Below are 13,693 nucleotides of genomic sequence, written 5' to 3'. Positions count from 1 at the left end.
ACCTCTACTACCCAAGTGCCCACAAGATTGCCACAAGCTCTGGAGTGAAGACTGACACGTGATTCGATATCCACTTTCCATGTTGTATCTGTAATTGCGGGATGCTTATTCCTATTGCAGCTTTCCATTGTTGAGATTCCTGGGGCCATCAATGTAAATCTGCATGTAATCTACCCACACACAGGTGCTCCAGTTCTTTAAGATGGTCACTAACTAAAGTCACAGGATCTCCCGCATCCTTCTTCTTGATTCGGTCTAATATGGAAAATCGACATTGGGTTCTGGCAAGAGCCATGGCGGAACAGGTAGCCAGCTCGCTGCTGGGCCCATCGAGCATGAACCTCCAAGTATGGTTGAGGAAAGCATGCAAATAGAGGCGTGGCCGAATTTACGTTTTTGTCCACATTAACAGTTATTATAATAATAATAATAATGATTTAATGTGAATATTAATCTGTCCATATTGTTATCCATCATCTAAACAAACACATTACCTTACATATTACCTTATATTTTATTTATTGAAGTGTAATTCCAGCAATGAACACATTTTGTCCATTTGAGGACCTCCTTTTAGTGTCGTGGTCGTGGGGAAGGTACGTTTTCCGATGTAAGAATCTCTCTCTCTCTCCCTCTCACTCACCAATGCCTCATAGACATAACATGAGACAAACCCTGTGTTGTGGGAATTGACTCTGTTGCTGTCTGAGATGAGCAACACACACATAAAAATGTCCCACTCACCATTTACAAACTCAGAAGCAATTGTCAGAAGGAAGGAGGGAACATGAGCAGTAGATTTTCAGTTAATGAAGCCCTCGCTCTAATCCTAGACAGTGATAACGACAGTGAAACTGCGGACAGTATTGAACATAATTCGGAGTACAATGAATGATCCTCTGATGAAGACGAAAATACACAGGTTGAAAGAGACGTGATGCTGATGGAATGGGACCATAGCATGGCCACAAACCCCCAGTGCAAGTCAGGGAAGACTGTCATTTGAAAACATAATGAGAATGGTCAGAATGGTCATGTCCCAATCAATGGAGAAGATTAATCTGGACAACACAAACCTGGTGTTTTTCTGGGGCTTCCTATATTCATTAAAATGCGCTGTTGTGTTATTCAAAAATAATTAAATTCATGACTGTTTTTATAATTAAAAAATACTACAATACATTACTATAATATAATACTACAATACTGCAATTCAATACTATCATATAATGTAATAATACAATACTACAATACAATAGTATAATATAATAATACAATACTATGATCTAATCGAATCTAATATAATGTAACAATACTACATACAATGTAGGGGGTCACGTGTTTGACACCAATGTTCCGGGGAACAAAAATAACAAAAAATGTATTTGATTATTAATACAATAGCAAGCAACCAGGCGGCTTTACAACAATATCATATATATAGAATTCTACATTTTTGGAGAAACTCGCCAAATCTGAAATTCTAATTCATTTCCACTTGCAGTTGCCTATTCATAGAGCGGAGCCTGCGTGTCCCAGGGGAGGTCGCTATTCAAATGTTTTGGCAGAGAGCTGATTAGATCCGCCCCCGGTAACTGAATTGAACTGCAGGTAATCGGTGTCATGTTCAATTCCTCACGTTTATAAACAAACCATTCTTCATGAAAATCGGTTCAGAATTACGCGCGTTCGAGTCCGCATCGCCTTGGTATTTATTTACTAGCGCATGTCGACCGCTCCAAGGCGGTGGACGCGCAGACGCACCGCGGTGACGTCGAGCCGCGGCCAGTGGCGTCTCCACGTTTTCACGTCCACGGTTCGAACCATTACTTTGGAAAGCCCAACAGCAGCCCTTGCCTTCCGGTTCCGGTTGAACTCAGACGGTAAGACGGAGCCGCTGTGTCGGTACCTCGGACGAGAGCTCCCTGACCACAGCCACCGCCGCCACCACCGCCACCGCCACCACCACCACCGGTCCGCTAAGTCAGAAAACATCATGGCCGCAGAGTGCGAGTGAGTTTGGGGACAAGCAGGCCCAAAGTCTCCCTCGGAACACGTTCATTTGCAATTACACGTCACGCTCAAACATTTTTTTATTTTTATTTTATTTATTTTTTTCTTTACAACAGCGAGTAGAATTGCAGCTGCATGCCCTGGTAACGACACGACACATGCCATCTTAGCTAGCAGCAACGATACGATAGGAAACACGAAGCGCTGATTTATTTTACTTTTTTTTTTTTTTTTTTTGGCCGTGGTGAAAACGAAACGTCGCTGTTCCTAAAGACCCTCCATGTCGTGTCTCCGCAGTGTGCTGTCTGAGATCGAGGTGCTCCAGTCCATTTACCTGGATGAGCTGCAGGCCGCCAACGACAGTGACGGGTAAACGCTACAATTCTTTAACATAGAGGACATATTTAAGTCCACTACCACTTTTAAAATCCGGCCGCAAAACGTTTGGAGCTGGAGCTGCTTTTCGGTGACTTATCAGACTGCTTTGGATAGGTTTTGAAACTTTTATCTTTGCTTTTGTGTCTGTGTTTTGAACTGTATCACTGAGTGTGTGTAGCAATAGTGCTGCTCAGTGGGTGTGGGTTTAGTCCTGCCATGTGTAAGTGCTTAGGCCTGTTCTATATTGATCTCTTGACTTTATGTATTTCTTTTTTTTAATGCCCTTTTACACGACCACATTGTATCCTCGTCACTATACCGGTAAAATAATGTTTGCTTGAGTTTTAGCTGCAACAAATAATTTAGATGGATATTTCTGTTCTACCCCCCTAACATCAGTGTCTCTCCCTTTAAACCGTTATTTAACCCGTCTGTCATATCCCTGCGCTTCACAGCGGTTGGGAGGTGAGCCTGGTCCTCTACCCCTCCACAGCCGAGGACTCCGTGTCCCAGTTTGTCCGACTCACACTGACATTGACCCTCGATCAGCAGGTAGGCCCAACATCATGTTATCCTTGTGCCCATGTGTTTTTAGACCCTCAGGCTTATTCGCTATTTACAGTTGCTCAATTAATTAGTTCAACGCCCCCACCCCCTACCAAAAAAAGAAACAGGGTTTAAAATCGGTGAGGGGGTTGGGAGAGTGGCACAGTCTAGGGAGTGACAGAACAGAAGTGACAGAAGGATGGCTAAAACCTTATTACAGTGATCAACATACACTACTCAGAAAAAGTTAGGGATACTTGGCTTTCGAGGGACATTTATGGAAAATGTAAAAAGTTCACGCTACAGTGTTATTATATCATGAAAGTAGGGCATTTAAGTAGAAGCAGGCAATGGTGATTTTCTCCTCTCAAACAATTTAATGAAACAAAAGCCAACAACAGTGGTGGGTAAACCACAACAAAAAATGTCAATGTCTCAATAACTTGTCATGTGCCCTTGAGCATCAATTACCGCTTGACAACGACGTCTCATGCTGTTCACAAGTCGACTTATTGTCTGCTGAGGCATGGCCCCCCACTCTTCTTGAAAGGCGGCCCTCAGGTCATTGAGGTTCTGGGGTACAGAGTGACGAGCCTCTACACGGCGACTCAGCTGATCCCATAGGTTTTCTATGGGATTCAGGTCTGGAGAAAGTGCAGGCCACTCCATTTGAGGTACCCCAGTCTCCAGCAGCCGTTCCCTAATGATGCCACCTCGATGAGCTGGAGCATTGTCATCCATGAAGATGAAATGATGCCTGTGTTGTTCATGCAGGGGCACAATGACTGGATTAATGATGTTATTCAGGTAGTATGGGCTTGTCACTGTACCATTCATAAAGTGTAGGGCAGTTCTGTATTGACTAGACACACCTGCCCACACTGTAACACCACCACCACCAAAGGCTCGTCTGGTGACAACAGTGGCTGATGCATAGCGCTCTCCTTGACGTCTCCAACATCGTTGGTGGCCATCATTTCTGCTCAACGTGAATTGACTATCATCAGAGAACAGCACTGAGGCCACTAGTCCCTCGTCCAGCGTAAATGCTCCCTGGCCCGTGCAAGACGATGATGGCTGTGCCTGGTGGTGTGGTCAGGTACCCTTGCAGGTCGTCTAGCACGCAGACCACGCTGAGGTAAACGGTTTCGAATGGTCTGACGTGACACTTGGGTGCCTCTCACCTCCCTTAAATGTGCCTGGAGTTAAGTGGCATCATCATCCAGTTCCGCAGGGCACTGTTCACAAAGAAGCGCTCATCAGTGTGGGATGTGGCCAAAGGATGTCCACTTCTACGCCTTTCTGTGACTCCTCCAGTCTCTGTATCTCTGTTGCAAGCTGCTGATGACACTCTGTGACACTCTAAGCTCAGTGGCCACTTCCCTCTGAGAACATCCTGTTTGAAGCCTAACAATGGCGAGGTACTGTTGATCAGTTGTTAGGTGTCGTCTTGGTCTCATGATGTCAAAATGTGAACAGCATGATGAAGAGGACTGTTTAAATACCAATTCTAATTGAACCAGGAAATTTATTGGTCGATTCATGGATCAAACACCTGTTGTGAATTTTCCGTTCAGCTCCTTGTTAGAGAACAGCAAGTTGTGCAAAAAGTACTGAAACATTGAACAGTTGGACATGTGTATTCAAAAGTTTAGAGAAGGTCAAATTAAGTTCACCTGTAAAGGTTATAGTGCATTTTAGGTTCATCCTGAAATTTCACCCGAAAGCCTAATATCCCTAACTTTTTGTGAGTAGTGTATATCTTAAGGCTTCCTTATTCAGTCTAAATTTAACTAACTACCCACCCAAGCAAATCCTGTGTGTGTGTGTGTGTGTGTGTGTGTGTGTGTGTGTGTGTGTGTGTGTGTGTGTGTGTGTGTGTGTGTGTGTGTGTGTGTGTGTGTGTGTGTGTGTGTGTGTGTGTGTGTGTGTGTGTGTGTGTGTGTGTGTGTGCCTAAATAACAAGTCACCTTTGTGGTTTATAAAAAGTGTCTGGTCCAGTTCACATTTATCAGTGTTCTCTAATATTCACATTACATTGTTTTGTTCTCATTTTCCATTTTCAAAAGTACATAGTGAGCAGGTACATTTGTATGTGTATAAGGCGAAAAATAATATCCGCTGACAAATGTGGGAAATTAAATTCTGTCGATTATGCCAGGGAAATGTAAATGTAATCCAGCATGGTTGAAAATAGATACCGATAATAATAGATCTATAGATATTCAAACATAAATAATAGACAATGAGACTACAACTATATTATATTTTAATGAATAAAGATCAAATTTAAAATTATTGTATATTTTTTTGCATTGTGTCGTTGAAAATTAAGAAATAGTCGTTAAAAAGTTACTTGAAAGTCCTTGAATTTCACTTTGTAATGCCAGAATGAACTCAGATAACATAATGAAATACATAAGACTCGGTAGGTAATCTCATATTCTGATGTGAAGTGGGGACGCAGAAGAAACTAAACTCCTGCTACTCTATTCTCCTTTTTCTCTCTCCATCAGTACCCCTTTTCTTCTCCCACAATCTCCATCCATAACCCCAGGGGGCTTTCTGACAACAAGCTCAGCAGGTAATGAGGCTGCATCGACAAAGATTTATATTTATACTCCCAAGAAACCCTAGCTTTCCTTTCAGTCCCTGCTGTCCATAATGTTTATCTCTATTTTTTTGTGCTTGTAATATTGATTTTGAAAGCTTGGAAGTCGAAGCACTATTTTAATCCTTAAACCATTGTAATAACTCAGTGTCCTCAGGTGTCTGCGGGCCGAGGCCGAGTCCTGTCTGGGCTCACCCGTGTTATATCAGCTCATTGAGGTCAGCTGTCTTTCCGACACCGTATAGATAGTACTATAGTATAGTCATTTTTTTGGGGGGGTGTTTTAGATCACTTGATTAAATTTAATGTTGAAATGAGGACATACTGAATTACAACACAATGGCACCATTGATAGAGCAAGGATAATGCCCATTTCACTCTCCTACAGAAAGCTAAGGAGATCCTGACAGAGAGCAATATTCCCCACGGCAACTGTGTCATCTGCCTCTATGGCTTTAAGGTATGTAGTGGTAAAAAAAAAAAATGTTTTTCCTATTTAGCTTTTCTTCTTCGAGATCAGATAACTTTACTGTCCATTGTATTAAATGAACATTCAATATTTGCTTTGTCTTAGGTCAAATTGTCAGTCATTGATTTAAATTTTATTGGTGGCAATTATTCAAGATGTTTATTTGTCATATACATATACGGTATGTAGTGAAATTACACCACTGATCGAGTGGTAAAGATCTTTTTCTAAAAAAATTAGTGCCATATTTAGCTAGAGTTTGCTTTTCCCGACTGGGCACGTGAAAGAAGTGAAAGGCAGCCATGGTGAATTTGATAAAGCAGCGTAGCTAGTTGTGGTGGTTAAACTGATGATGAACATTCACAAAAATGAACAGCACCCTTGATGGGCAAAAAAATATATATCCTCACCACGTCAAATGACTAAGAAAATAACCCCAAATCAATCGATCAGTAAAGGCATACTGTCTAGAAAAAAGTGACGTCTTAGAGCGAAGATGAGGGTTAACCCAGATGTTGGGAAGTTGCTTTGCAGTTTCCCAACGGAATTCTGGGATTTGCAGTGTAATTGACGATCTCGATGTTCTGCACTTTAACATTTTGTTGGAGAGAATCCAGCGTTAAAGTCATTATGGAAAGGAATTAAGCCCAAAATAGGGTTACTGAATATGACATACAGAAACTATCCGGTATAGAGAAAAAAAAAAGCCCATCTTTTATAGCCCAAACAAGCCCAAATCAATATCTTCTGGATGTGATATTTTGTGCACGATTTAGACAATACTTGTGTTTAACCTTGTGGTCCTTGCTCAACAGCAGAATTAACGTCTTGCATCATGACATGGGTTGTGTTCACAGATCACAACCCATCAATCATCAAATCAGTCAAATCACAAAACCCGACTCAATCAGGAACAATAGACCAGGGGAAGCAGAATGTGCGTCAACTCTTTTCTCTCCCTTTAAAACGACCCCAGGAGGGTGAAGCGTTTACCAAGACCAGCTGCTACCACTACTTCCACTCCCACTGCCTGGGCCGCTACGTCACCCACTCCGAGACGGAGCTTCGCGAGCGGGAGCGAGAGCTGGAGCAGGACAAGACGAGGGACCAAATGGACCAACAGGTGAGACGCCACGGCTCCAGCAGTGAAGTGAACCCGTAGAACCCTTAGCACCAAAGCGGCGATAAATGACTGCCGGCAGAGATCTCCTACTTGTTCTGTTGTCATTCTGACGCGCACTCCTCTGGAAAATCTGTATTTCTAAAGCTGCTGGAGGTGTTCTCATGACTGTCCTGCTTGTCCTTTCCCCCCCAGGAGCTCACTGTAGTGTGCCCGGTGTGCAGAGAGCCCTTGACGTATGATGCCGATCAGCTTCTATCCTCCCCTGCGCCGCACTTCCCCAAGGTGTTTCCAGCATTTGTACACACACACACACACACACACATATACACACACACACACACTAATCTGCCACAACATTAAAACCACTGACAGGTGAAGTGAGTAACATTCCTCTTCTTCCGATGGCACCTGTCAAGGGGTGGGATATATGAGACAGCAAGTGAACAGTCAGTTCTTGAAGTTGATGTGTTGGAGGCAGGAAAAATGAGCAACTCCGACAAGGGCCAAAGTAGGGGTGCAACGGATCACAAAACTCACGGCTCGGATCGTATCACGGTTTTGTGTCGCCGATCAGATCATTTTTCAGATCAGCAAAAAAAAAAAAGACTTTTCTTTCCATTTATTCTGTAAAACACTTAAAGCAAGGAACTTTTGCCCATGGCCTAAAAAGAAAACATCATTCAAGGAAACCAATGTTTGAATAAAATCTTAAATACCGTATTTTCCGGACTATAGAGCGCACCTGTATATAAGCCGCATCCGCTCTATTTAAAAAAAAAAGAGATATACAAGCCGCACCGGGCTATAAGCCGCAGATATCTATGTTGAAAAATTTGATATTTACTGCATGTACAGAACGATTTTGAACTGTAAATGTACATTGATGTACAAGAACAGATTCTTTCCGAACAGTGCCTTTTAACACGGCAGCAACTTTGCTGATTAAAACGGAACAGAACCAAGAGAAAAAAGATGGCATTTATTTACCTTCATTTCTCCTGTGTTTGAAACCACAAGTCACTTTAATCATCTTCGCTGAAACCCATGAAGTCGTCTTCTTCAGTGTCGGAGTTGAACAGCCTCAGAAGCGCTTCGTCACATCTGTCTCCATCAGTCTCGCTCTCCGTGTCACTGTCATCCTCCGGTGAAGTTGACTCTGAAGGTGCGCCACTCTCTTCGCGTAGCAGTCCAGCCTTTCGGAACCCGTTGGTGATGGTGGATTTTTTCACAGCACTCCACGCTGTTAGCGTCCACTGACAGACATCAGAAAAAGATGCTTTTCGCATGCGGCCAGTTTTTGTGAATGACTTTGACTGTGAAAGATTTCTCACCACTTGTCATCCAAGCCTCCCACTCAACCCGGAGTGCAGCTTTAAATGCCCGATTCACATTGATGTCGATGGCCTTCAACTTAAAACTTGCATCATACAAACTTCTTCGTGTGGGTTCCATGATGAAGGGGCGAGGATTTGAAAATAATTACCAGTTGGTAATTTATCGTCCGCGTTCTATCTGCTAAAGAAAAAGTAGCGTATTCTTCTTTGCATTGATTTTTCGTCCATCTTATTTTTGATTCTAATTCCGGTTAGAGCGCCCCTAGCGGCGGAAGAAAAATCCACAGAATAGCCGCACCTTTGTATAAGCCGCATGGTTCAAAACCTAGGAAAAAAGTAGCGGCCTATAGTCCGGAAAATACGGTATATAAAATATTCAATACTCAATTGTTAAATTAAAGTGCGATATGAGGGCCGCATGATACCTTCTTCCTTTAAACATGGTAGTGAGTGAAAAAATATGATTGGATCCGCCCCCAGTAACTGAATGTAATTCCAGTTCCAATTCCAATTTCTCACGTTTATAACAGACTACATTTCATGAGAATCTGTTCAGAATTCAGTGTGGTACAGTCGGTATTGTAGAGTTTGAGTCTCTCAATACACAATTTGACTGTGCTCCAGCTGAGCTGCGGTTTGGGCTTCCACTATTTGTGGGGTGTTCCCAGTATGCAGTGGTTAGTACCTACCAAAAGTGGTCCAAGGAAGGACAACTGTTGAACCGGCGACAGGGTCATGGGAGCATGGGCTCATTGATGCATGTGGGGAGCAAAGGGTCGCGCGTCTGGTCCGATCCCACAGAAGAGCTACTGTAGCACACGTTGTTGAAAAAGTTAATGCTGCTATAATAGAAAGATGTCAGAACACACAGTGCATCACAGCTTGCTGGGTATGGTGCTGTGTAGCTGCAGACCGGTCAGAGCGTCCATGCTGACCCCTGTCCACCGCCAAAAGCGCCAACAATGGACACATGAGCGTCAGAACTGGATCAGGGAGCAATGGAAGGAGGTGGCCTGGTCTGGTGAATCATATTTGCACAGTCCAGATTTTACGTTCATTAATTCTGTACTGCTGAATTGCTGAATCTGTCTGTGACGTCACCCGCTGCTTGTCCAACTCCGAGCTGGCCCGCAGTGACTTTGGTGGTCGGTGTCCTCACTCCAGCAGCAGCATGATTGCTTCGATCCCGGATGTTAACGAGCCTTGTTCTTTTGCATTCAGGTGGAGGGAGGGGAGATCGGAACAGAGTTTCGTCAGACGTGGCGCGAGCTCCAGAATCTTCTGGAGAGGCAGAGGGCTAAAGGCGGAATCATCGATCCCGAGTTGGAGTCGAACCGCTTTCTCATCTGTACGAACGAGGTGAAGTCACGTTAAACAACACTGGGTAACGTTTCACCCCTTCACGCTCGGTCTCGTGAACGTGTGATTGTTTGTGTGTGTGTGTGTGTGTTTGTTTTTTTTAATTGACCGTTACCCTCTCAGGTATCCTCCGAGGCTGAAAATGGAAATCCAGACACAGATGTCTTGCCTGGCCAATCGCTGCCCCCGGACGAGACTTGCGTCCCGCCATTCCAACCGCATGCCGCACACTGGGGCTGCCGGGGGGCGGGGGCAGGTCACAGAAGACAGGGACAGTGGAAGGGACCAAGACGAGGAAGGCAGCACCAGTACGGGAAGCCTGCCCCCCCGACAGAACGCCTAAACAAACTCCATCTCTCCTCAGATAGCAGCCACAGCCCTTCTTTTGAGGCGCCGATAAAAGCCCGACCGCAGGGCCAACAGAAAGCGGGAAACTCTGAGCTAGATCAAACACAGACTGATGGAGGGACGGAGGTTTTGCTAGACCTCGGCTCACGAGCGTCCGCGGATCCCACCGGCGAGCAGCAGATGCGTCATCCGAACATGGCGAAGGAGAAATCGCAATCGCGCGCTCAAGTCCCGAACCTGGAAGACCGGAATGCAGAATGCTCGAAATACGTGGGAGAACCTGCGCGTGGGAACCCAGGAAGGAGGAGGGGACATCGCGGATCCACACAACAGCCGAGCCAGTGGGAGGAGAGGCACGCCAGGGGAACGCACCAGTCGGACCTTCGGTGTGGTTCGCATCAACACTGGGAGGGGCGGGGCACAAGGAGCAGGGGAGGCGGGTCACGCCGTGGATACAGGAGGGGCTTCCACCAGAGAGTGGTGGAGACGGATGTGGAACAAGAGGGGGTGCTATGACAAAGGGCCACTGGAGGGCCAAAGAACAAACGTGTCTGCGCCTCCGTCGTCAACTTGGATAGATTAACGCCCTGTGCTAGAACTGACATCCACTGTAACGTTGTATCCTCCCTCGCACTCTTGTCATCCCGCTCCTTGGTATGTACGTTAATGGACTCCTTTCAAAACAGATGCAAATGGTTGTTGGTATATGTTGTTATGCAACATGACTTGAATCGACAAAATAATCCAAATAAACTGTCTGGCTTTCAGAGTGGTGTGAGTGGTGTGTAAGCTATTTATTATTTTTTATTTATTTATTCTATTTTATTTCATAAATATTTTTCTCAGACTGTTAAGCTTTTTGTAATGCTAATTGTCTGTAGATAAGCAGCAATAATCACCATGACAAATTCCTAATACATGTAAATGCACCTGGCAAAATAAAGTCATTCTGAAGAGGAGTGCCTGTTTTTACTGGAGTGATTTAAAGTGAATTCAACGGATTCTCAAAGTAAGTGTGAGCAGAAGGTTGACACAAAGCAATGACGCGAACATGCGTCTGAATCCTTTCCCTGGCCTGTAGAAATCGCAGGTCCACTGCAGCGACACCTTGTGGTCGAACGGGTGAAACACCTATGAACGCGTACAGTCACCGGCGGCGACGGGGCGGTGCAAAGCGGCGGCTGCGAAGCATTTCAACCGGAGCCCGGCTACGTCCAGCTGCAGGGGGCGGAACGGCGACAAGGAACCTTAAGCAGGTTTCAATTTAACGCAAATGAGCAGCGACGAATGCCGGGCGACAGCCCATAGGAAGGAAAGTACGCTCAATGGCGCAGGCCCTTGGAAAATGGACTCTTGGATCACTACGTTGTTTTATTTTATTTTAGTATTAAAAACGTCTGATAAACTATCGATAAAATAAGGAATACGTCATTTTGTTTCTTCGACAAGGATACTTCTTTATTTTAAGGGACAGGTGGCGAGATTATTCACGCATCTCTTTCCAAGAGGTTATTTATTTGGCCATGTAAACAAACGGTACCATTTTATTGATAAAAAAAAAATAGGTAGACACGGCACCATCTGTATATATATATATAATGTATATTAGATATGGAAAAGGAGAGCGGTTTGAAATGTTTGGCGCACACGCTACAGGCGGTCGATTCCGCGCCTCGTCGCGGGCGGTGTGAACTTACTGCGACGAGGCGAGAGCTGCTCGGTTTCACGCTGCAACCCCTGTCGCCGGTGGTGTGACCCTAGCAACAGAATCAAATGGAGCAGCGATGGCTTCGCCCTTCCTCCGAGAGTCGCCGATAGATATCGGAGCTCAGCTCATTAAAAGAGCGTTCAAAAGGGAGCGCGTGTGGAGGGATCGGCGAGATCCGCTATCGAATTCGGACGCGTTTTTAATCGAGCGGTACAGATTTAGCCGCGAAGGACTCATTTACCTGAGCAATTTGCTCAGCCCGCACATCGCAAACGCGACCCGTCGCAACAACGCGCTGACGGGCGCGCAGACGCTTTGCATCGCGCTGCGCTTCTTCGCCTGCGGGGAGCTCTTGTACTCGGTGGGCGACGCAGAGAACCTGAGCCCGGCCACCGTGTCGCGCTCCATCAGGAGCGTGTGCCTGGCGCTGAAAGGCCTTCTCAACCAGTTCGTCAAGTTCCCCGGACACGTGGCCGTGCGAGACGTCAAAGAGGGCTTTCGTGCTGTCGCAGGTAGGAAGACGAGCAACCACGCTTTCAGAAACAATGCGCTTTATTCGAGCACCATCGCTTGGTTCGATCGCTTTACATTTGCCTTTGTAGGCTTCCCCGATGTCATCGGAGCAGTGGATTGCTGCCAAATCCCCATCAGTGCTAGAAAGGCATTCTACAGCATTAATGTCCAGGTAACGCCGCGTTTTACATCTTCATTTAAAAGTAGAGAGAAGACGAGATGCTGGGTTGTCACGAATGCCCCGATCGCCCCTCGAACGTGCGTTGGTGGTTCATGTTTGTTGTTCTGCTGCGACGCCTGATACGCTGAGCCAATCAGCGCATGGAGTTTAGGTCACATGAGCAAAGTGTCGGCGCTTGACAGTTGTGATTGGACGATTCTTACAGCAGTCCAATTGACCCGTAGTCGATTTACTGCCTTAGTTGATAATGTCTTGTACCAACGTTTTTTCTTTTAATTTGTTTCCATGATTGAGAGGAATCAATTGAAATTTTACTTGCCTACCCAGAACTGCGAGCCAAGAGCCCCCTTTTTTTATAACGCCACCCACTTCTCCATTGTACAGTGCTGGAGAATCTGATGTCTGATCTCTGCTTTTCCCTGCCAGGTGATCTGTGATTCCACCTGCTTGATTTCCAACATCGAAGCCAAGTCTCCGGGATCCGTCCATGACTCCAGAATATTCGCAGAGTCGGCCTTGGGCAAAGCATTCAAACAGGGTATGTAACCACATACCATTTCAAGTAGACAAAGTGGCACTTATTGTATCGCCGTCATTGACTTTTCTGTCATTTAATCGGGTCGTTTGCTGTTGTTGCCCGTAGGTCGCCACGATGGACTCCTCGTCGGGGACGGGGCCTACACCTGCAGGCCTTATTTCATGACCCCGTACCCTGACCCCGCACCAGGGCCGCAGACTCGCTACAACGCAGCTCAGGCGCTGACGCGGGAGCCAATCGCCGCGACTTTTGGGCATCTAAAAGGAAGATTTCAATGCCTTAACGGTTTGCGGGTCACAGCGGACAGGGCGTGTGACATTGCCATCGCGTGTGCAGTGCTTCACAACATAGCCGCCCTCAGGAAAGAAAGGAGTCCATTGGTGCAGACGAGACTCGCCGCTCACACAGAGCGGCGGCACACAGAGCCAATGCAGCCCGACCAAGCAAGCGGCACGGCGGTGAGGGACAGAATCGCATCCCAACTTTTTGGATAACTGATGTTTTCAATAGTGTTTTCAATTTTTTTTTTTTTTTTTAAGGGAGTTATAATTTTCAGTTGTATAGTCACAATA

At 45.5% G+C, this 13,693-nt stretch overlaps 2 protein-coding genes across 3 annotated transcripts; both read left to right on the top strand.

Moving 5' to 3' along the window:
* Positions 1-1,917: 1,917 nt before the first annotated feature.
* On the top strand, positions 1,918-11,020 carry rnf25 (ring finger protein 25). Of its 2 annotated transcripts, none has more exons than XM_080009665.1 (10): positions 1,918-2,013; positions 2,311-2,382; positions 2,847-2,943; positions 5,454-5,521; positions 5,697-5,766; positions 5,937-6,008; positions 6,994-7,140; positions 7,333-7,422; positions 9,696-9,833; positions 9,957-11,020. In XM_080009665.1, the coding sequence occupies exons 1-10, from the start codon at positions 1,997-1,999 to the stop codon at positions 10,695-10,697; spliced, it is 1,512 nt and encodes a 503-aa protein (XP_079865791.1). In that variant the 5' UTR covers positions 1,918-1,996; the 3' UTR covers positions 10,698-11,020. The 2 variants fall into 2 exon arrangements, with proteins under 2 accessions (XP_079865791.1, XP_079865792.1); XM_080009666.1 differs by having other exon boundaries at positions 9,696-9,858; positions 9,957-9,989.
* Positions 11,021-11,965: 945 nt separating this feature from the next.
* On the top strand, positions 11,966-13,615 carry harbi2 (harbinger transposase derived 2; the record flags this gene model as incomplete). Its single annotated transcript, XM_080009555.1, has 4 exons — positions 11,966-12,401; positions 12,492-12,574; positions 13,010-13,121; positions 13,227-13,615. 4 exons carry the CDS (start codon positions 11,966-11,968, stop codon positions 13,613-13,615), a joined length of 1,020 nt encoding a protein of 339 aa, XP_079865681.1.
* Positions 13,616-13,693: the final 78 nt, after the last annotated feature.

The sequence above is a fragment of the Zeus faber genome (genome assembly GCF_960531495.2).
Source record: "Zeus faber genome assembly, chromosome: 11".
NCBI classification, from domain to species: domain Eukaryota; kingdom Metazoa; phylum Chordata; class Actinopteri; order Zeiformes; family Zeidae; genus Zeus; species Zeus faber.
This window is presented reverse-complemented; position numbering and strand designations above follow the sequence as displayed.

Excerpts from the sequence above, each read along its gene's own strand:
- rnf25 (XM_080009665.1), top strand. Across the intron at positions 5,522-5,696 it reads TCTGACAACAAGCTCAGCAG|TGTCCTCAGGTGTCTGCGGG; the intron begins GTAATGAGGCTG and ends GTAATAACTCAG. Across the intron at positions 7,141-7,332 it reads GGGACCAAATGGACCAACAG|GAGCTCACTGTAGTGTGCCC; the intron begins GTGAGACGCCAC and ends TTTCCCCCCCAG.